Below are 23,691 nucleotides of genomic sequence, written 5' to 3'. Positions count from 1 at the left end.
AACAATCGACCACATAGTCATGGAATGCCAAAAGATTCAGCCGGATAGAAATGGGGGGAAGGTCACACTTCCTGAGGCGCTGGGCTTCGCGGTTGATGGAAGCATTAACTGGTCAGCAGTAGGTATTACTAAGCAGCGGCTGGAGTATTGGTGGAGGAAAAGCAGAGAAGTCGATAAAATAACATCCCAGCCAAGAGTAGCGGCTGGGCAAAATTAAAAAGACATCCGAGTTGAGGGACAAAATTTAAACTCGAACTATTAAGGTAGGCTAGATGGCGCATGCCGTCACCCCGATTCAAAGGGGAGGCCTTTAATCATCATCATCATCATCATCAGAGTGCTGGCCACGCGCTACCGTGATCCCTTTTATAAAGGATGACAGAGTACCTCGGCAGGGGAACTTGCCCCCCTCGAGCTTCACCAGCATTCGCCCACACCCAAGCTCCACCAGGGCTGTCCGCCTTCCCGATGCAACATTGGTTTGCACCTCCCAAGAAAAAATCCTGCCTACGACCATGGCAGGAGCACCAAGCACGTATGTTCATCGCGCGTCTGCAGTATCTCGTTTTCCGATGTCATCACATGATTGCTAAAAGAGTGTTAGGGGGAGGGACCAGAGTGTGTTACCCAGCCCTTTACACAGGCTGTTACGTGCTAGCTTGTGAGCACGTTCGGGCAGTGCTTGGGACAGTTGTTGCGCTTGCGCAGTAATGTTGGTTACGCACACTGGATTTAACACCGTCATAAGCTGCATCGCATCTGTATGCGTGTAATGTGGTATACAGTGTATCTTCTTGCGGAGACAAACAGAAACGATTTCCAGCTTAAGCGCGTCGTGGGGTCTGAAGCAACGCCAATGGGCAACGCCTTTTCAAAGTCTTGGTCTCACCGTGAGGTCGCAACGGAACACACTTAGATTTTCATTTTTACGGGCGCTCCCTTTCAGGGCCAGCGGCAGTTGATCTCCATTATATTTGGCATTGCTCCTAGCATGTTTATCCTCAACGCTCACCAGGTTTTCACGCGCTCGCTGTTCACTGCGTTTGCTGTGCTGAAGGCTGTCACACTCGAAAACAATAAAGTTCACACGTGACAACACAGCTCGGTGCACGAAGAGGCGTCTTTCATGTGCGCCGAGTAAAATATAATGACGCGTTACACGGTGTAAAATTTACGAATAATTCTCAAATTCTGCTAGATATGTATCCTTTTCAATGATCAAATGATATCATAAGATCCAATGTATAAATAACTGCTCCATGAACCCAATGTATGCGGTCATGGCTGATTGGAGCATCATGGGCGACATAGTTACTGCGACTACCCCCCCCCCCCCCATCTCCGCGCACTGAAAGTAAGCCCGCTTTTGAACTAAAAAAGAAGTGCTCAAGGTCACGACGCGCCGTGATGAACGGCGTGGACCGGAAGCATCTTCTAGCCCCCTTGTCATTACCCTATACGCATAGCTGTCAGTGCAGTTGCCTAAAGAAGTGAGGAATCGCTTGAAGCCCACTACAGACCGCTGTACATAGCACCGCTTGTACGTGATGGATTCTGAAGAAAACTTGCGGCTGCCGATTTGTGACGCAATACACAATTCTCACGTGACGTCACAGATAGCTTCTCTGCGCTGTGGGCCCTAAGATGGCGGCCACAGTGTCTTTTTTTTTCCTCATGAGAGTGTCAGTGCAAAGGAGTACTCACAGTCGTTCGGTCCCCGCGTTCTTTTGTGCTCTCTCCACTTCTGTTCGTGAGCCGCGCCAAAGGGGGAACGCGGGAGACTCTGGCAGGAATATATTGTCACCGTTCGGGCTCACGCAGCGTCTCAACCAGATGGGAGCCAGAAGGTGGCGACCACGAGGACGTCAGTGCAAACTGTGTGTAGGCTCTTCTAATGAAGCCATTCGACAATATACTTTGGAGATTGTTGCAAAGCCTTTTGTTGACAACCCAAGAGTGTGTGCATAACAACAAGTGAGTTCTTTTTAAAATATTAGATTGATGGTGCTGCTGATGAACATAGCCCGGAAGTTCCTTTTGCATGCATCGTTCTATAGTAGACTTTATCAACGCACAATTATATGAAACTGATACAGATACAACAGCGTGCAGAAAAGCTTTATTCATATACAACAATTGATAGAGTGTGTATATGTACATTGGTGTATAGTCGAGGCCCCACTTGTATGCATAGAGGCCTCGGTATTATAACGTATCATGTCACGCAAGTCCTCCCTTTCAATAACCGTCACCGCGAAGGCCGGCAAGACACTTGCCATTTTGCTCGCTTATTGAACGAACCCGAGGACATATCTTGAGCAGACTTTCTCCAACAAATTCGTTAATCTCTGAGGCTGGTCATAGATAGCGGAGCAAACGTTATCGGCTCATGTTTATTTTGATCGGACAGTGTATAGAAGTTATATGCAGAAAAAAAAATAAATCGTGGAACTACAAATATTTAGCGCCACCGAAATTTCTGCCCTGTGTTATTCCTTCACTAGCCAAGGTTCGACGTGCGGGATAATTCAATCACCCCACCTTGTCTGCTCCTGTGGGTCACTGACATGTGATTTACAGATTTTTGGAATTTTCGTGGTACAAAAGGTAAGCATCACTTCCCTGCATTATCAAATGTCCGAATATATCACTCTCATCTGGACATAAATAATCAGGTGGCCACCGAAATAATACGCAGTTGGAAATAATGCATTCCTCACACATGTCACTTCAAAGTCTCCTTATCAAAGGCACCTTTTCAATTCTTGCTTTATCCGTTAGCGCTATAGTTTCTGAGGGAACTTTAAGAATGACTATGATAAGGAAACGCCTTCTTACCGTCGGTACATTTTTTCGCAGCTACCTGAAACTTGTTCCGTAGTTTCAGAGGTGACTGTCATCACACTGTTAGTTTTGAGCTAGTGTTTGAACAACGCCTCTTTTGAAACACATCCTGCACAGATTTTTGTCCATGTTTTACTTACAGAAAACAGTATCTTCCACTGGTAGCAAACGTAACACATAGTGAGCTCCGGTCGTATCCGTGGTATGATTTGTAGTGGCATGTTTTTTTTTCAATTGGGAAACAGTATATAAACCTAACGTGTTGGGCACCCTGCTATTTGTTCGATTAAACCACCATCCCGCCACATGACCCCGCCGGTTGCAGTTAGTGATGTCGTCGCTCCTTCGCTCGCATGGCGAGCCTGGCCGCCCAGTGCGTTGGCTGCGGGTGAATGTGCACGTTGACCGGACCGCGGTGCCCTCGGCTCAGTAGTCCTGGCCGGTGCGGTATGTGCGGCGGGGCGTGGTGGTGGTGGTGACTGTTGTGACCGTGCGCAGCCGCCGCTACTCCTGCCACAGCGGCGCCCGCCATCATACCTACTGCCGCGGCACCTGCCATGCCCATGGCACTGCTGCTACCACTTTGGTGCTGCTGCGGGGGTGGCCTAACAACCTGCGTTGGCTGATAGAATAGACGGAGAAAAAATGAAACAAGTGACTTTGCTCGGATACCGTACAACTTGACTTAGAGAAGGGCCGGATAAGAAAAAAAGGTATCTTTCACATCGACAATTGTGTGAAGGAGAGATAGGACTTACTTTAAACGTATTTGTCACATGATCACCTAAGTGTGATAAGGGTCACAACGCCGTTGGTTGGAGGGCTAGTTGGCACAAATCAACAGTGCTTTTTCAGCGCAAAATGACACTAGAATACAGGAGACAAAACAGAGTGCTTTGTACCGTCTACTGTTCTTTGGGGTCGTTTTGTGCTGAAAAGGATTCCAGCAACACATTGGTCTGCTTCCCGTGGTCTAGTCGTAATGGTGCATTAAAGAGGAGAAGTGCATGCAACAGGAACGTTCTACCGTAGAATGCCTGCGACTATGAACACTATCACGATGAAGTCTGTGGTTTACGTAAACTTTGTCTAGGACAGCGAATACGGGGCGCACTCACCGCTGTTGTTGTGCCGGGCTGTTGCTGCACAATCACTGTGACGGGTGGCGCCGATGGTGGCGCGGTGACGTATGTCGGGTTGTAAGATGGCTGCACCACCACAGGCTGTGGTGGTGGGACGTAGCCTGGTGGATAGGGAGCAGGCTGCACCCCGGCGGTGGGTAAGGTCGGTGGCGGTGACGGATAATAAGGCGGCGGTGGTTGTCCCTGGCCTCCTGCTACGGGTGCTGGTTGTGGAAAGGGTTGCACTCCAGCCGGAGGAGGGTAGGCTTCGTACGGCGAACCTGCAAAGGGTTGACTTGTTACAAAGCACTGTCTAAAGAAGGGCGACATGGTATCCTCAGGCTGCTAACACATGCATCCCATATAGATGGTGTTTTTAGAAAATTATAACGCCCGACTTGAGGACAGAATAGGCTACACGATGGCCCAGTTGTGTATGCTTCCCTAACTTAACGCGATTGCGCTAACGATTTTCGAGACGCTGAACATCAGTGGAAATGTGCCAACAAGAGAGTTTACGATAAGTCATGGTGTCGCTGAGCGTACTTGTTGCACACGTTTGTGCGGTGGGTTAAGACTGGAGCTTCGCTAGATAATTCTTGTAAGTTACAGATCGTCGCAGTAGAGAGAGGAAGGCGAAGCGCCTTGTTTGACTAATGAGCTTCGAATGCCAGGGGCTGGTGAGCCCTTGGTAAATAAGGGGTCATCTAGTTGTGGTGTTGCGCTTGTCTTCGACTTTACTTATGAAAAGGTGAATGTATCATCATATTGTGCGAGTAATGAGCAAGAAAGACACTATATCTTGTGCAAGGGGTTGGTATAAAGTTTCTGCTTTAGGTCGATAACCAAAGCCTTCGTACACAACCGGGGATCTTATGCGGGGACGCTATCCTGAGTCAAGATATGTACGCGACGTTTTCCATTGCGTCTGTTGTGTAATGGGCGTTTCTGTGAAAAGAGTTTGTAGCCATCCTGATCTTATAAAAGCTTATCTATGTTATTTTGTTATATATCTGCAATGTTTATATGTTGACCGTGTATGAGAGATGCACAAATAGGGTAATATGAGCATTAGCCCGCCAGGAGACTCGATGGTACACTGCATGCTACAGCCTCGTGCTTAATTTCTTGGGTGTGTATACGACATTATAATGCAGGAGTGCATCAGGCATGGTTAAACCAGTGTACAGATAGGGGGAGGGGGCAACGCAAGAGACGAAAAACACTTCGCTGGACTCAAGTGCACTGTACCTCTGATCTTCTAACATGTGCCTACATGTGTTGTGATTTAATCATGAAGACAATAAACTAAGTGACACTTCGCAGTTTGCTGGCAATTACATGACGTATTTTTATAACGTCTGGCAAGTGTATCGACATGTACGTTAAAGAACCCCAGGTGGTCTAAATTTCCGGAGCCCTCCACTACGGCATCTCTCATAATCATATAGTGGTTTTGGGACGTTAAACCCCACATATCAATCAAGTGTATCGACATCATTACAATAATGTATGTTAACGGTACACCAATGACCCTTACTGGTTGTTTACAACTTATCATTTATTGCATCAGCCCAATGAGTACAAGAGCTGACGCAGTATTAGGTAAATACACGCGCTAGTTACACCACTTTGTATTTTGCCCACCTGGATGTATCTCCCTTTTGGCTATATAGTGCAACGGCGTATCCAGGGGAGGGGATTGGGTAGTTGAACACCCCACTCCTACCCTAAAAAATTGACATTTTGTATTTGTATTATATAGCATATACGCGCCAGAACACGAAAACACACTCGAACATGCAGACAGCGAGTCGGATCACCCCCGAAAAATAGTAATAGCTAAGCATGTATATAAATGTCACTAACAGTGGAGACTTTGTAGTCACCCGAAGAGCTTACAATGTCCATGGCCAACTGCAGGCTTTCAGAAAAGAGCAGTTGTCACTCTTTGGAAATATTGACCTACTGTGCACGATGCCGTCTTCCCCTTCATACTATTGGGAATGTGTAATGTTGAGGTAGTGTGCTTGATTTTATGTGTAATCATATGTCTCAGTGTGATCTGACCTTTCCTATTGGAACTTGTGATACAACACTTCAAACAGAAGGAAATGCGTAATGTTCAGTTAGCACGTCTTATTTTATGTCTAATCATCTGTCTCAGGGTGAACTGACTTTCCCTATTGGATTGTGTTACAACACTTGCGTACATTCATGTGAACCTATTAGGTATACCCGAACTGTCATCTGATGTTAGGCTATGTCGTATTTTGACTGTATTGATTTTTAGGTCCCTATTATTTTTCTTACCACATATTTTGTCTGACAAGCGAGAAGCAGTAGCCGAAGCCTCAATAATGGCACTATACTCTCCCATTTCATAGTTTTAATAACAAAAAAAAAACTTGCTTTTGACAGATGGTGGAAACAATTATTGCAGAAATTGGTGCACGTACGTGATATGGTGGGGATCGAAACACTAAAACAGAGGCATGCTGAAGAACAAGCAAAAAAGAGTAAACTAGCACTTCATATGCGCGTAGGTTTAGAAGTGGGAGCTTTTATGCTGTTATTTATTAAATATTGGAAAGCTACCTGACGGCAAGGCAGTATGCATCAGTGTCTTTTGAAAGCTGTGTCTCGGCTAAGTATGGGGGCATGATCGTTGACAGCGCAAGGACTGCGTTTTCCGCGCCTCATAATTGGTGTTTTCACGTCAAGCCACCGACACGTACGAGAGAACTATACTTGTACTTGTCATACTTGTATGAGAGGACTTAGATGCAATAAGTGTCCCTTTGAACTGCGATAAACTATGTAGCCAGGAATGTCCATGGGCAGCCAAAGAGGGCTCACCTCCTTTCCAAAAGTGGAGGTTAGCGAATAATAATAATAATAATAATAATAATAATAATAATAATAATAATAATAATAATAATAATAATAATAATAATAATAATAATAAAATGTGGCGTCGGCTCGGGACATGGCAGTCTTGCTACTATTCACCATACTGCGTAGTGACGTCAGAACTTGTACTGAGCTGTAACACTGTCGAAAAGTTCTATATGCCATTCCAATAATTCTGTATATTTGCGTAACAGTGCGACGTGCGCGAATTGCATGCCATATTGGAAAGAAGGGAATAAATCTCGCGCCGTCGCATTCTGCGAGGATATGCGGTGTCGTGGGTCGAGTTAAAGTAGAACTCACTTTGTCCCTTTCTGTCCACCTCGTCGTAAAATGAACTAATGTTTGAATTATATTCTCCCGGTGGGAATTTTCATAACCTTCAAAGGCCATGTTCAAAGTGAAGTTGACGTCGGCTTTGTCGGAGAAGGATTTGAACACTATCGGCTCAGCAGTGAAATTGCACAATGAAATCGACAAGTTCCGTCTTTCTTTTGCGGGCATCACCGTACATCCACCTCAACATTGGTGGAGGAGCGTAGTATCACATCCGTTAATTTGTTGTGCGCTTGTGCGAGTAATTGTTTGATTAATAATGTTTTTTTTTTACTAATACGCCATCTCATACTCCTTGTCGAGGTACTCGGGAATAGGAATATTATACGTAAGTGAGTACCAACCCCATCTGTAACGTCTTTATGTACCCTGAGGGTAATTGAAATAAATAATCGAAATAAATGAATCCCGGAAGCACCACTCTTACCGCTGGATGACGCTTGGTATAAGCGACAAAACGTGCGAAAAGAAAATGCAGGTGGAGACGCCAACTTGAGATTCCCGCAGCAAACACTGTGACGTCATCAGTTTGTTAAGGTGTCTTTTGGTTCCTACATATTTTCTAATCGATGAAATTGAAGTGCATTGTAATCTATGGGTGTCATAGACTTAGCATGCGAAGTCTCGGAAAATTTCATCAAGCCAATGTCACCAAAATACGAAAAATACATTGTGGGGTTTCTTACGTGACGCGTGCAGATAAATTTAAAACTCTAACTTCAAACTTGTTTTTCTCTGGTAATAATGAAATTATGACGAAGAGTGCTATGACATTAGATTTCTCAGAGTGAAGTTAATCAATTTAAAACAACTCTCTGTTTTTCTTTAGTGTCCCTTTAAGGTGTTTTACGTCTTGTGCCTAATATGTGAACGATGTGTTAACGAAAGAGTAAACACCCCCGCCAGGCGTCCTACACTTCTACAAGCTAGCTAAAACGACGCCCTGAAGATGACGCGCGGCTTCAGTAAAGTAGTGAGTACTTGAAAGAACACTCATTTTATCTCGGTATCATCGATAAAGCGACGTGCAGCGCGAACAATAGCTTGGCGCCGTGAGAATGAGACCACGAGGCTTTGTCTATCGACAGGCTGGAGTGCTTGATGTCTCAACGGCAAGACAATCTAGCTAACCCAATAAGCGGGGAACCACGGAAACAACGAGGTGCCAACATGGGAATTCTCCACAATGTATACTTTTTGTGATATGAGAGATCTAACTTCCGAAAGATAAAAATAGTGCTCTTATATCCGGCGCAAAAAGGGGAACAAACAAACGTCGTAGATTATTATTTTTTCATCACAGCGTGGGCACGATCTTCTACATCGTGATGCCACTTTGGAATCAGGAACGCAAAAGCTGATAAGACAGGTGTCGTTTGCATTGCATTACATCGTCGTTCATATGGTCATGAAGATAAATGTCGAATGAGTCACAATTTGCCGGAGGCTATCACGGTCACTGCAACTACAAAATAATTGTTCCAGCCTGCCGTCTTCCAGTGAGAGCGCAGAAAACAATATAGGCACAATATTTCTTCTGAGAAGGAGAACTTGTCTCCCAACTAACATAAGGCCGAGCGCTTTCCTTTGTGGTAAGAAGCATCACATAAGAGCTTCATCGTCACGACGTTGCATATCGAATGAATCTGCACGGAGACGTTGTCCATGCAGTCACAATCTTGCAGACCTTCGGGCCGGTGTTGCCTGCAAGTGCACACTGACGAGTGCATGGGCGAAAGATAGAGAGGCGGGTTAGTGTACGCACGACGTGGGTGCATATGCGTACATCTGATATCTGGCCGTGAACTGGACCTCTCAGGCAGTGTATGCGAGTTGTAGCGCGGCGACTCAAGACGCACACATGCGATGATATTGCGAAATCGATGTCGTTGCTTTCGTACGAGAATAGCCATACACTGAGATGTCGTAGTATATATATAGCGAGGACATGAGTAAACGTTGACAAGAAATGTAGAGCTCACGAAGAGTCACTCTAGAAATAAATATATTTTGCCCTTAGGGCCCACTCGTGAATCAGACGCCTCATAATGTTTCTCAGCCGGGACTCGCTCGAGCTCAGTACGCCAAAACCTTTTAAATGCGAAGCATTTCTTTGGCGAACTTTGGCGACTTTTAGCGTATCTATCTATCTAGCCGCCCACGACTTTTAGCTCTCCTGGCCGTTTCGATAATAATATCAATACCAAACTTGGTACGGCATAACATGACTGTATGAAGAACACATTTGGCTAGTCATAACATGAAAATCATGACATGTATAACATGAATATCATGATTTACATTTTATGGTCCTGCAGTTCTTGCGGTGGTTTCGTTCACATGCCATGTTGTAAAACTGGTATGGTATGACATAATTGCATGGCGAACACAAAAGACAGACCCTAACATGGAAACCATGACTTGCCTGCCATGTAACAACATTACTACATGCCACGCTCATGATGCGCTGGTGGCCGTTTTGCAAGCTTCAATTATACTAAATTTGGTATTACGGGACGTGAGTGGATGGCGAAGGTATGTGACTAGTACAAACAATATAAACATGAGATACGTGTCACGCAACAACATGAATACATGCTACGCTCATGATGCGCTCGTGGCCGTTTCGCTAGCTTCACATATGCCAAATTTAGTGTTACGTGGCGCCAATGGATGATGAAGGTATGTGACTGGTGCAAACATGATAATCATGAGATGCGTGTCATGTGAGAACATGACTACATGAAAAAGTCAAGGCGCCAATACATTTCTACGTGACGTGGTGCGCGTGCTCGCCGGCATTCATTTCGTCGCGTCACACGACGTTGCCACGCCAGGCGCCGGTCCTTCACAGGCGCGCGCTGCGTTGCTTTGAAGCGTGCGCGTTTTATAGCGTCAGGCGTCCCTCCGTCACGAAAAGAGGGAGACGCAGTCTTTTCTGGGTAATGCATCGGTGCGAAATGCAGCATTTCGCACCGGTTGCCGTCGGGCCGCGTGGATGGACGCTGGTCGCCCCTGGCGTCAGACTGCAGAGTGCTCGCGTTTTGCTAACTTAGCGTCGCTGTGCCCAGCGTGTGCGCGCGTCAACATCACATTGAAGTATATTGGGCCCTTTATGATGCGCTCGCGGCCGTTTCACTAGCTCCACATATAGTAAATTTGGTATCACGTGTTGTGAATGGATTACAAAGGTAAACGACACATCCAAACATGACAATCATAACACGGAAGTCATGTACAGCATCATTTACCTCCAGCTCATAACGTTTTGCTGATTTTAAAGTGACATATCAACGAGTCTCATTTGTGCTTCGCATATTGTCAATTCCCACTGTACGTGGGATCTGCCAATTTTTTTTTTCTCATATGGACTCACTCAGACTCAAATTTACCAGAATATTACTCGTCTGAACTCGCTCAGAATCAGGCTTACGGCTTGATGCGAGTCTCAGCAAACCTGAGTGAATCGACTCGGGAGTGATTTTGCCAACCTATGAACAAAAGTGATGAAAACCTGACAATAAAATGTGGGACATTTCTGTACATCCGAGGTGCAGTAGTTGGCAAAATAAAAAAGATACGGCGCATTCATCAGCACCACGTCTACATTTATTGACGGAAAGCTGTTCTTTTTAAACGTCAGTCACACGGAGCGAGTTGGCGGCCATATTTTAGCCGACGTCCGCGTGCCTTTTTTACACCACACAAATTTTCCACGGTTTACGCAGTCATAGCCAAACTCTCGAAGTGTCCAAGTCAGTTGTATGGAGTTAATTCAGCCAATACTTGGTCGCAGATACTGTGAGATAGTTAAAGTCGTGTGCCACCCTCATGAGGTGGCGGCGTTTGACCCTCCAATATAGATAAATATGTACTTGCAATAATGGCGACGCGCACTCGTTGGGGCCGTGAGCCGGACTGTCACTGATTTCGCCCCCCCCCCCCTTCAGCATATGAGCGGGAATATTTTTTTTTTATCGCGCAGGCAATCAGCTGTGGGTGGGCATCTCTGGCTTTCTTGACTTGTATCTGAGTTTAAGAATATCGACGCCGTTTGCAGGCCAATACATTGCTTAGACGTTGGTGAAACGCCTTTCGGTAAGTGAATTTTCGCAGTGAAGATACGACAGCACTTGTTGATGGTTATAAAAAAAAAAAACAACTCTTCTTTTGTCACGAAACTGATGAGAAAAGCGAATCGGCATGTTCACACGATGCAAAAAAAAAAAAAACACTAACACAATTTAGAGCACGAGACTCCGCGTTCTGCCCTGTCATAGGTCCTCGCTTTTTTTTTTTTTTGCGCTGTGAAAACATGTCGATTTCAAATCACCGAATATCCCAAGCAACCGTTTTATCGGGAAAGAAAAGCCTGGTGCGTGTATGCCTGACCTGTTACTTTTCATTGTTTATTCCCTGTAACTCTTTCTTTCGTCCGTGCCAAGAAAAATATCACAGCATATCCACGGAGTTATTGATGATGAGTGTGGCGAACGTCCGTCAGTCCGTCCGTACATCCGTCCGTCCTTGCTTCCATCCGTCTGTTCGTTCTTGCTTCCTTCCACCCGCGCGTCCGTCTGTCTGCGCGTCCATCCATCCGTCCGTCCGTCTGTCAGTCCATCTGTCTGTCCGTCCATCCGTTGTCTGTCTGTCTGTCCATCCATCCATCTAGTAAACACTTTAAGTCTTAAAAAAAATCACAGATCCCACGTACAGTAGGACTCAATGATATGCGAAGTACGGATGGGGAAGGTTGATATGTCACTTTAATATCGGCACAACATTACGAGGTTGAGGTAAATTATGCCGTACACGATTTCCATGTCATGATTGTCATTTTAGGACGTCTTATTGTCTTTTACCGTCTACTCACGTCACCTGATACCAAATATGGTATATGTGGGGTAGCGAAATGGCCACGAGCGTGCTATGAGCGTAGTATGTAGTCATGTTTTATGTGACGTGCATATCATGACTATTATGTTTGGACGTGTCCTTTACATTCTTCGTTCATTCACGTCACGTAATACCAAATTTCATATATGTGAAACCAGTGAAACCACCGCAAACATACTATGAGCGTAGCATGTAGCCAGGGTGTACATGACACGCAAGTCATTATTACCATGTTTGTACGTGTCATTTACCTTCGTTGTCCGTTCGCGTCATGCAATATCACATTTGTTATATGTAGAGCTAGCGAAACGGCCGTGAGCGCATCATAATCGTGGCATGTAGTCATGTTGTTATATGAAAGGCATCTCATGACTATCATGTTTGCACCAGTCACATACCTAAGTCGTGCATTAACGTCCCGTAATGCCAACTTTGGTATATGTGAAGCTAGCGGAACGGCGGCGATCGCATCATGAGGGCCCAATATACTCCGACTGAACGTTGACGCGCGCGCACGCTGGACGCAGTGGCAGTGACGCTACGCTAGCAAAACGCGAGCACTACAGTCTGACGCTAGGTGCAGCGCGACCAGCGTCCGTCCACGCGGTCCGGTGACAACCGGTGCGAAATGCGACATGCTGCATTTCGTGCCGACGACATTACCCAGATATCACCGCGTTTGTCTCTTTTCAAGACGGAGGGACGCCGGACGCGCCCAAACGTACATGTGTCAAAGCAACACAACGCGGCGCGCGCCACATCGGCGCTTGCGTTGCATCACTGGCGTGACGCGAGAAAACGAACGCCGGCGCGATCGCGCGCCTGGTCACGTCGAAGCGTATTGGTGCCTTGAGTGTGGCATGCAGCCATGTTCTTACATGACACGCATCTCATGATTATCATGTTTGCACCAGTCACGTACCTTCGTCAGCCATTCACGCGACGTCATACCAAATTTGGCATATATGAAGCTGGCAAAACGGCCGCGAGCACATTATGAGTTTGTTATGTAGTCATGTTGTTACATGACACGCATGTCGTGATTATTATGCTTGGATGTGTCACATACCTTCGCCATCCACTCACGTCACGTAATACTGAATTCGGTACATGCCAAGCTAGCGAAACGGCTGCGAGCAAATCTAGAGCGTAGCATGTAGTAATGTTGTTACATGACACGCATTTTATAAATATCATGTTTGAACAAGTCACATACCTTCGACATCGATTGACGTCCCGTAATTCGAAACTTGTTATATGTGAAGCTAGTGAAACGGTTGTGAGCGCATCTTGAGCGTGGCATGCAGTCATGTTACATGACACGCATGTCATGATTTTCATGTTAGGGCCTGTCGCTCGTGTTCGCCATGCAGTCTTGTCATACCATACCAGTTTTGCAACATGTCATGTGAACGAAACCACCGCAAGAGCAACAAGACCATGACATGTAAATCATGATATTCATGTCATGATTTTAATATTATGACTAGTCACTTATGCTCGTCACACAGTCGTGTTATGCCATGCCGCTTTTGGTATTGACACCACTATCAGAGCGGCCAGAAGAGCTAAAAGTCGTAGGCGGCTAGATAGATAGATAGATAGATAGATAGATAGATAGATAGATAGATAGATAGATAGATAGATAGATAGATAGATAGATAGATATATAGATAGATAGATACGCTCAATGTCGCCGAAGTTCGCCAAGAAATGCTTCGCATTTAAAAGAAACTATGGTCGGATGCTACTTACACAGTGCTAATATACAGACTCTGTTGCAATAATAAAGTCTATGACAAACTAAGCCCGGAGAGGCCCCACCCCGATGACCGAAGCATGGCAGCTGATCACTTTTGTGGCTAAATCAATATGTCCTGCTCGTGAAACTGTCCTCCGAAGGCGGCGCCACACGGCGTTCTGAACACCATAAAGTTTTCTATTATTAACTAGAGAGGACTCTGGCGCTGCGATCGTTCAGCGACCATGGAAATGATGGGTAGTACACGAATTTGCCTAGTCTTCGTACTTGTAAGTGGTGAATCGTACTTGTGGCTTCATTTATTGCTGTGTTTCGCTTTTGTTTTGAAGAAAAGAACGAACCCTTTTGGACTTCGTGACCCGATTTGAAAAAAGTAAGCCTAAAAGAATAAGGTGGTGAAGCGAAACCGCTGAATATTTGCTGATTTTTGTTTCGTTGGAAAACGACTCCAAGTCACACCAACACTCACGGAGCCAGAAGTACGAAGATTAGACAAATCTGTGTACTACCCATCATTCCCATGCTCGCTGACGCGCCGTGCTTTGCAACTCCCATATACAATAGCGTCAGAGTTTCCTCTAGAGTATATTTAGGAAACTCTATATTCGGCACATTAGGTAAGTTCGCCACTTCGAGCGGGGATATTGTGAATCCGCCCGTGAGTAGGAAATGCCGCGAACTTATAAAGTTGGAGAAGAATTGATAGGAAATTTGGCTGCACTAACAAACGGGACAAATAAAGAGTGGGACAGAATCCGCCTTTACCACGATGGCGCGGTGCATGCGCCCTTCCCTACCAGAAATGTCGCGAAACAACCTCTAGTCTCGGAGGTCTTCTTTCCAACAATGGCAGTTCTCCCGCCCCTACCAAACCCTACCAAAACATCCGAAGGCCGCACAGGAAATCGGAAAAGACGGGTTTCATGCAGTAGACTGAAACTCTTTATATTTTCATTTAGCAAATGTGGGTAACGAATAAGAGTACCAGGTACTCTTCCACAGGAGAGCTAGCTGAGAGCCGTCCCGTACGTCAAACTGTGTGCGTTTAGAAAAATTGGTTAACGATTTAGAGCACTTGGTACTCTACTATGGGAGAGCTTAAAGCCGTCCCGTGGGCCCCAACACAAGTAAAACTTTCCTTTTACACTAACGTTAATGGTTGAAAACTACTACTGACAATGACATGTTCCACATTCCAACCCCGCACATCCTTCAAAGTTCTTATAGGTAAATTTGTTGATTATGTTAGCGTATTGCCTTTTATTATCGTGCGATGTTATTTTTAACAAATTACTTCAGAAGTGTTTTGAGTGCTGCATATGACTTTTATCTGAGACTTTACTAAATTTGAAGCACAAATGAAGAAATTATATAATTTACTTATAATGTTTGGCCAACTCCGCGCTGATATGTTTCATTATACGAGGACTATTGGACGTTACAGAGGGGTGTTTTGCGAAACGAGAATCGCTCTCGTACGGCTGCTGTAGCTTTAGGGTTTACATGCTATTTACTTATAATATTTGGCCAACTCCGCGCTGATAATGCTTCACAAAAGGATGTTTAAAAGGACTTGCCAGATTGGAAGTTCCAGCAATGCTTTACCAGAAGTAGTGAAGCCAGCTTTCGCCCTCCAAACATCTCAGGAACATGGTACCTTCTGGTGGTGCCCACTTAGAGATCAAGTGGCTTTGATTTCTTGGTTTAAAGGATATGTTTATTACAATTTAAAAGATGGTTGTTTCCGAATAGATATTCCGCAGAGACTTGTATCGGTGACAAAATCTCCAATAAAATTTGCCTTGAATTCGAGGCTTACCAAAGAAAACTAGTAACACAAGGACGCACTTTAAGCACTATGTGGCTCTAAAAGGTTGCCACGTGGAACTTATTGAGCGTGCGACAAAAACGCTCCTTTTTAATCACCGACCTTCAACAGCTCATCACGTCCCTAATATGGCTGCGGCCGCCGCCATCTTACGGTTGGTACGGCTTCGCGTGCGGGCGAGAATTTCCACTCCAGCAAAATTTTATAACCTCCTTGGCTTCACAATACGAGGACTACTGGACGTTACAGACGTGTGTTTTGCGAAACGAGATTTGCTCTCGCACGGCCGCTGTGGCTCTAGGGTTTAAATATTTACTTATAATTTTTGGCCAACTCCGCGCTAATAATGCTTCATAATACAAGGACTAATGAGCGTTCGCGTGTTTTGCGAAATGAGGCTTGCTCTAGCACGGCCGCTGTGGCTCCACAAGGCTTCCGCGTTGTCTTAAAAAATTCACAGCATATCCACGGAGTGCATGATGATGAGTGGGGCGGATCGCCCGTCAGTCCGTCGCGCTTCCGTCCGTCTGTGCGTCCGTCCGTGCGCCAATCCGTGCGTCTGTCCCTGCATCCGTCCGTGCTTTCGTCCGTCTATCGATCCATGCATGCATCTGTTTCTGTCCGTCCACCCTTGCGTCTGTCTATACATCCTTCGATCTAGTGAACACTCCAAGTACCACCATTTCGCGTCTTTCCATCATATATTCATCATATATGATGAATAAGTACCGCCATCTAGCGGACATTACAAGGACTAAACGAGAGGTGGCACGGCCCAGCACGGCCGGACTAGGGAGCGGAACGCGCGCACTCTCTTACGGCCTTGTCCTCGTGTTTAGTTTCCACTTTCACCGCTGCTAATTCATGGCACTGTGGCCCAGCCCTCGCTAAAGCTCGTTCAAGAGAATTTTATTTCCAGATTCGTCGATAACTTATGCGTGCACAAAAAGATATACAATGTTTGTGTGTTTAGAAAAAGTGTTTAACGATCTGGAGTACATAAAATTCAACCATAGAGAAACATATTAAGCTATGTTACTCTATGACTCAACTATGGAAGAGCTTAAACCCGTCTCTTGGACCTCACACTTGATGAGACATAAAATTCAACCATAGAGAAACATATTAAGCTATGTTACTCTATGACTCAACTATGGAAGAGCTTAAACCCGTCTCTTGGACCTCACACTTGATGAGACATAAAATTCAACCATAGAGAAACATATTAAGCTATGTTACTCTATGACTCAACTATGGAAGAGCTTAAACCCGTCTCTTGGACCTCACACTTGATGAGACATAAAATCAACCATAGAGAAACATATTAAGCTATGTTACTCTATGACTCAACTATGGAAGAGCTTAAACCCGTCTCTTGGACCTCACACTTGATGAGACATAAAATTGAACCATAGAGAAACATATTAAGCTATGTTACTCTATGACTCAACTATGGAAGAGCTTAAACCCGTCTCTTGGACCTCACACTTGATGAGACATAAAATTCAACCACCGAGAAACATATTAAGCTATGTTACTCTATGACTCAACTATGGAAGGGCTTAAACCCGTCTCTTGGACCTCACACTTGATGAGACATAAAATTCAACCACAGAGAAACATATTAAGCTATGTTACTCTATGACTCAACTATGGAAGAGCTTAAACCCGTCTCTTGGACCTCACACTTGATGAGACATAAAATTCAACCACAGAGAAACATATTAAGCTATGTTACTCTATGACTCAACTATGGAAGAGCTTAAACCCGTCTCTTGGACCTCACACTTGATGAGACATAAAATTCAACCATAGAGAAACATATTAAGCTATGTTACTCTATGACTCAACTATGGAAGAGCTTAAACCCGTCTCTTGGGCCTCACACTTGATGAGACATAAAATTCAACCATAGAGAAACATATTAAGCTATGTTACTCTATGACTCAACTATGGAAGAGCTTAAACCCGTTTCTTGGACCTCACACTTGATGAGACATAAAATTCAACCACAGAGAAACATATTAAGCTATGTTACTCTATGACTCAACTATGGAAGGGCTTAAACCCGTCTCTTGGACCTCACACTTGATGAGACATAAAATTCAACCACAGAGAAACATATTAAGCTATGTTACTCTATGACTCAACTATGGAAGAGCTTAAACCCGTCTTTTGGACCTCACACTTGATGAGACATAAAATTCAACCATAGAGAAACATATTAAGCTATGTTACTCTATGACTCAACTATGGAAGAGCTTAAACCCGTCTCTTGGACCTCACACTTGATGAGACATAAAATTGAACCATAGAGAAACATATTAAGCTATGTTACTCTATGACTCAACTATGGAAGAGCTTAAACCCGTCTCTTGGACCTCACACTTGATGAGACATAAAATTCAACCACAGAGAAACATATTAAGCTATGTTACTCTATGACTCAACTATGGAAGGGCTTAAACCCGTCTCTTGGACCTCACACTTGATGAGACATAAAATTCAACCACAGAGAAACATATTAAGCTATGTTACTCTATGACTCAACTATGGAAGAGCTTAAACCCGTCTCTTGGACCTCACACTTGATGAGACATAAAATTCAACCATAGAGAAACATATTAAGCTATGTTGCTCTATGACTCAACTATGGAAGAGCTTAAACCCGTCTCTTGGACCTCACACTTGATGAGACATAAAATTCAACCATAGAGAAACATATTAAGCTATGTTACTCTATGACTCAACTATGGAAGAGCTTAAACCCATCTCTTGGACCTCACACTTGATGAGACATAAAATTCAACCACAGAGAAACATATTAAGCTATGTTACTCTATGACTCAACTATGGAAGGGCTTAAACCCGTCTTTTGGACCTCACACTTGATGAGACATAAAATTCAACCATAGAGAAACATATTAAGCTATGTTACTCTATGACTCAACTATGAAAGAGCTTAAACCCGTCTCTTGGACCTCACACTTGATGAGACATAAAATTCAACCACAGAGAAACATATTAAGCTATGTTACTCTATGACTCAACTATGGAAGGGCTTAAAGCCGTCCCTTGGGCCTCACACTTGATGAGGCCGCATCGACAAAAGTTTCATTGCGGCCCTCTCGGAGGTTGTCGCAATATGTAACACGAGAGACAACTGGGCTGTGTTTAGAAAAAGTGGTAAACAATTTAGTGTACTAGGTACTCTACTATTGAGGCCGTCGCATCAACGACGGCCTCGCAGGTACATATTGTCGCGACGTGAAGACAGTGGTTGTTATAACCAAGGCGGTTCCACCGAGCAAGTTTTACGTGACAACCTTTTCTGGTCACATATATAGTACTCAAAGTGCGTCTTTCTGTTACTATTTCTTTTAGTAGGCATCAAACTCAAGGCAAATTTTATTAGACATTAACTCACCGATACTCGTTTCTGTAGATTAGTTCATCAGAAACCAACCATCTTTTTATTTATGAATAACGTGCGTGGGTTTCCTCTTCAATTGAAAAGGGTGCGCGCGTGCCGCTCCTCTAGTCCGGCCGTGAAGGTGGCTACCTACTACTACTACTACTACTACTACTACTACTACTACTACTACTACTACTACTACTACTACTACTACTACTACTACCACTACTACTACTACTACTACTACCGCTACCACCACCACCACCACTACTACTACTACTACTACTACTACTACTACTACCACTACTACTACTACTACCGCTACCACTACTACTACTACTACTACTACTACTACTACTACTACCACTACTACTAGTACTACTACTACCGCTACCACCACTACTACTACTACTACTACTACTACTACTACTACTACTACTACAACTACTACTGCTACTAACTAAATACATCGCGGACGCACGACCCACGGCTTGAGGAGCTGCGCCCATAAAATTAGTTAAAAGTATCCTCATGCATTCAACAAAGACAACTTGATGTCGAAAGCCATTTTGTTCTTTTTTAGGGGCGAAGCTTTTTATGGTCTAGGGCAGTCCATCCCTTCAGCGTAGCCAGCACTGCGTATCCTTCTACTGACAGACAGATGGACGGACGGATGGACAGACGAACGCTTCGCCCCACTCATCGTCATTCACTCCGTGGATGTGCTGTGATTTTTTTTCTGCAGCCAATAATGTTGATTCTATTCCCTCACCCACCTGAAGCTTTCTCAACTGTCTATCTTAATAGCCTCGCTAAATAAGAAAATGAGAAAAGAGACAGATGAGTTGCCGAAAACCTCTCATAATTCTACGCAAACCCACTTATTTACTGTATGTTATTATGATTTGAACAGAACTTTACCAACAACAAAACGTGAATTATGCTTGACCTGGTTCACAGCAAAAAAAAAAAAAAAAAACTGATTTCACATGCTGTTGATCCTAATTTTGAATGCCAATCAGACCGTCATCTCCCAATAATATCGACACTCCCATACATCGCCCAAGACTCGGAACTCTTTACACAAAGCACTTCCTGCTTCGTATTCAGCGTGCAAGACCGCCAGCATGTTCGTGCGGTCACGATGACGAGGATATCTATCACCTCACGCTCGACTGTCCGAAATCCGACACACACCGAAGGTGACTATATATATAGAACTGGAACTCCATACGCTAGATCTCGAGCGAACGTTTGCGTTGGATAGAATAGGCCCATGGCCATCTAAAATAAACCGGGAAGCAATGAAGGTGCGGCAACGCTTTTTTCGAATACACAGAAATTTGTGACCACTAGTGAGCACACTATATAGCGTGACGGCGAAGTGTTTGCTCTGCATTTATGAGAACTTTTGCACTCACCTATGTCAGACTGTATATACGTATATATGCTATTTTGCTTGTTCTGTATTTGTAATAATCAGTGAAAAGGCGTAGCCGTCGCCAAATAACGGTGACAACTCCTTCGTTTATATTTATTTAAAAAAAGAAATGAAAGCGACTAAGAAGGTGCTCTACTGATTAATTATATTTTGCGTTTAAGTTACAGATAATATTAAACATCAGTGCAGGTGTAACGTAACGTAAGAAAAGAAGCGCGCGCCGAGCTACAAACGAATGCACCTAGCATCGCAGTTTCTTAATATCTCTTAAATAAATCACCTCTCTTTAAGGATAAACAAATCTGCGCACTTGCAAAGTCACTAAGAGCTCTCGATATTAAAGTTTGTGTAGAGTTAACTTCGCTCCTTTCTCAAACCGTCGCCCCACCACGGTGGTCAGTGGCTGCTGACCCGTAGGTCGCGGGATTGAATCCCGGCTGCGGCGGCTGCATTTCCGATGGAGGCGGAAATGGTGTAGGCCCGTGTGCTCAGATTTCGGTGGTCGAAACTTCCGGCGCCCTCCACTATGGCGTCTCTCATAATCATATGGTGCTTTTGGGACGTTAAACCCCCCACACAAATCAATCAATCGATCCTCAAATTGTTGGCAACCAGAGGAGAGGGGTATATAAAAAAGTCCGACCTTCCCCCCTCCCTCTTCTGCGCAATGTTATTCTGCTAGTACGCGCATATAGGCATATGGATGTATAAAGACACGTGGGCGCATCGTAGGATTACCCCTCCCCAAAATAAAGCAGTGCCCACAGCACCTATGCGCGAACATATCACTCATCGCGTCACCTGCTTTCCTTCAGGATAGTACGTCTTAAGACGCCCAGCTCTCATAAAATCCACCACGTGCAATTTTACAGATGCAAGACAACGGCGAAAAATTTGCCGATCGGTGAATTGACTAGTCCACAGCCCAATGTATTGCGTATCAGCGTGTGGGCAACAGCAAAAGGAAACAGGTAATTAACAAATGAAAACATGATTAGTGCAGAAGGAAAGTAATACAGAAGAGCCTGAAAAAAAGCGCTCAAAAATACAAACCCATGCCCCAGGAAAACTAAATTAGATTCCTTCTACGAACAAGAGATCTAAGTTTGGCTGAACGACAACTGAACAATTCAAAACTAATAAAGTGAGGATTGTTTAAAACATTGGCAATGATCGCGAAGAATAACACAAACTCTACGTGTCATTATTATATTGGAGTGTGACAACTTTGTGAGAATAAGTTATGAGGAAGAGTCTCAAAGTATTGTCTGCTTCTCGCGGTGCGCTCATTGCAAGGAACGGGTGATAAGACCAACCTGTACTCACTCATGTCAAGGGCTGTGTTTTTCCTTTTTCACAAGGTGACGAACCGTGCTTCACAATATAAAAAAAAAACTTTCCTCAAGTTATTTGTTTAAAACTCTAAGGACAACAGTCGGTCGAGCTTAACTGCGCACCACGTTGTTATCCACAGGAGAATTGTGGGCGTTCTGTCCGACCACCGCACCGTATATCGTTTCCCATGGGCGTCTATCGATGTTATCTGGCGAGTCCAATGTTCACCGCCTGGTCCCTATTGAACCGTCAGCGCTCGCTTCCTCTCCACGGCGCCCAATCGGCAATACTCTGCTCTGGCACACCTCTCTCCCACTCTCCGACATTTCTTTATTTTTGCGCTTCGGAAGCCAGGCCTCTCCTACATGAGCAACGCACGTGGAAGGAGGGCCGACGTCACCTCATCGACGCCCGTACATAACAACGAGCAGGCAGCTGGATTGTTTTCCGCTTACGAGATCATTCGCCGCTGCTCCGCCCTTGATCGCGTGCAACTGTGGCGCCGTCACGTACGGGCGAACTGTCGCGTGAACGGTACAGGGATGCGAGAACAGTAACACTTGGCATCCAGTCGGAGAGCTCTAGAAGCGGACCAATCTGACCGAATACCGAACAGCCTCTATATATAGAACACAATCTCGCGGCGAAAGTGACATGGAGCTCGTGCCTCAGCGCGTGTAGCTTTAGCATTAAAGCGTCATGCACAAACAAGATCATTATTCGCATGCGCAGTAAAGTACTCAAAGGAGTGTGAATGGCTCTTGTGCCACCACAAAAGACTGGCTCCCTGATCGACGTGTCACCAGGGGCCGAGACGCATCACGAGTGGACAACTGCTTCATAAAATTTGCGCCTAAAACCCTTCCACCCCCAGCCCATCCCCCGCCCTACTAGTAAAGAAAAACAAAACAAAAGTTCTCGCACCGTCCCTGCGTTGCAAGCAACCTTTAGCGTATATTAACGTGACTATGACCCCTGGCTCAAAGTTTATCACGCTTTCGCACCATTATTTGCGTTTGTTTGGGCGCGCTTGACATTTTGAAGTGATTGTACACTATACAAAAAAAAAAAAAAACGTTTTGGTGTTCTTGAAGAGCAGCTGTTTCATAGGATGATTACAATGAATGAAAACGAGAGACGGGAAAGGCAGGGATGTTAGCCAGAAAACTACAAAAGCTTACACAGCGAATACCGCACACATCTTTTGTAGTGCACACTGGTGATTCGGTCCTCGTTTCATTGTCCTCGCACGCATGTACGCCGTCGCATTCGTCCTTCCCGCTTGTGCTTCACGTGTGTGTGGCTTACGGCACGTATACGAGCGCGTCGAGGCACTTCCGCTGCCGGCGAGCTTTCGTGCCTGTGAAAGTTTTTATCTAGTATTTTTCGAGTCCGTGACGATGATTTCCGCACAAAGCATGTGCGTATGCGCGTACGTGTTGCAAGCGTCAAGTCCCACTATCGCGCTCCCGGCAGCACTGACTCACGGTCGTTCCTCCGCCCCCACGGCGCTTTCAAACAGATAAAGTGACCGAGAGGACTTTGCTCGTTGTGAGTCACCGGTGTGAGTAGTCGCGGAGATAGCACGACTGATGCAACGCACTGAGCAACCACTGAGCAAGCGCTGCTTTCTCGATCGTGTGAGGTAATGGAACAACATCGAAGTGCACGTCAACAGCAGCGGTGATTGTTGCCATTCTTGAGGCCAACTCGCATCGACGAAGTTGTCTTCATAATGTGCTTTGATGAGTCTTTCGTGGGGCTGTCACGTTTTGTCACCACCACACATCATCCGCACGA

At 44.9% G+C, this 23,691-nt stretch overlaps 1 protein-coding gene across 1 annotated transcript; it reads right to left on the bottom strand.

Moving 5' to 3' along the window:
* Window positions 1-2,101: 2,101 nt before the first annotated feature.
* LOC119178213 (uncharacterized) lies at window positions 2,102-22,156 on the bottom strand. The gene is made up of 3 exons (XM_037429406.2): window positions 21,883-22,156; window positions 3,963-4,246; window positions 2,102-3,466 (listed from the first exon to the last, which is right to left on the bottom strand). Exons 1-3 carry the CDS (start codon window positions 21,884-21,886, stop codon window positions 3,170-3,172), a joined length of 585 nt encoding a protein of 194 aa, XP_037285303.2. The 5' UTR covers window positions 21,887-22,156; the 3' UTR covers window positions 2,102-3,169.
* Between the last annotated feature and the right edge of the window lie 1,535 nt (window positions 22,157-23,691).

This window comes from Rhipicephalus microplus, chromosome 1 (genome assembly GCF_043290135.1).
Source record: "Rhipicephalus microplus isolate Deutch F79 chromosome 1, USDA_Rmic, whole genome shotgun sequence".
In the NCBI taxonomy this organism is placed as follows: domain Eukaryota; kingdom Metazoa; phylum Arthropoda; class Arachnida; order Ixodida; family Ixodidae; genus Rhipicephalus; species Rhipicephalus microplus.
This window is presented reverse-complemented; position numbering and strand designations above follow the sequence as displayed.

Excerpts from the sequence above, each read along its gene's own strand:
- LOC119178213 (XM_037429406.2), bottom strand. Across the intron at positions 3,467-3,962 it reads AGCCCGGCACAACAACAGCG|CCAACGCAGGTTGTTAGGCC; the intron begins GTGAGTGCGCCC and ends CTATTCTATCAG.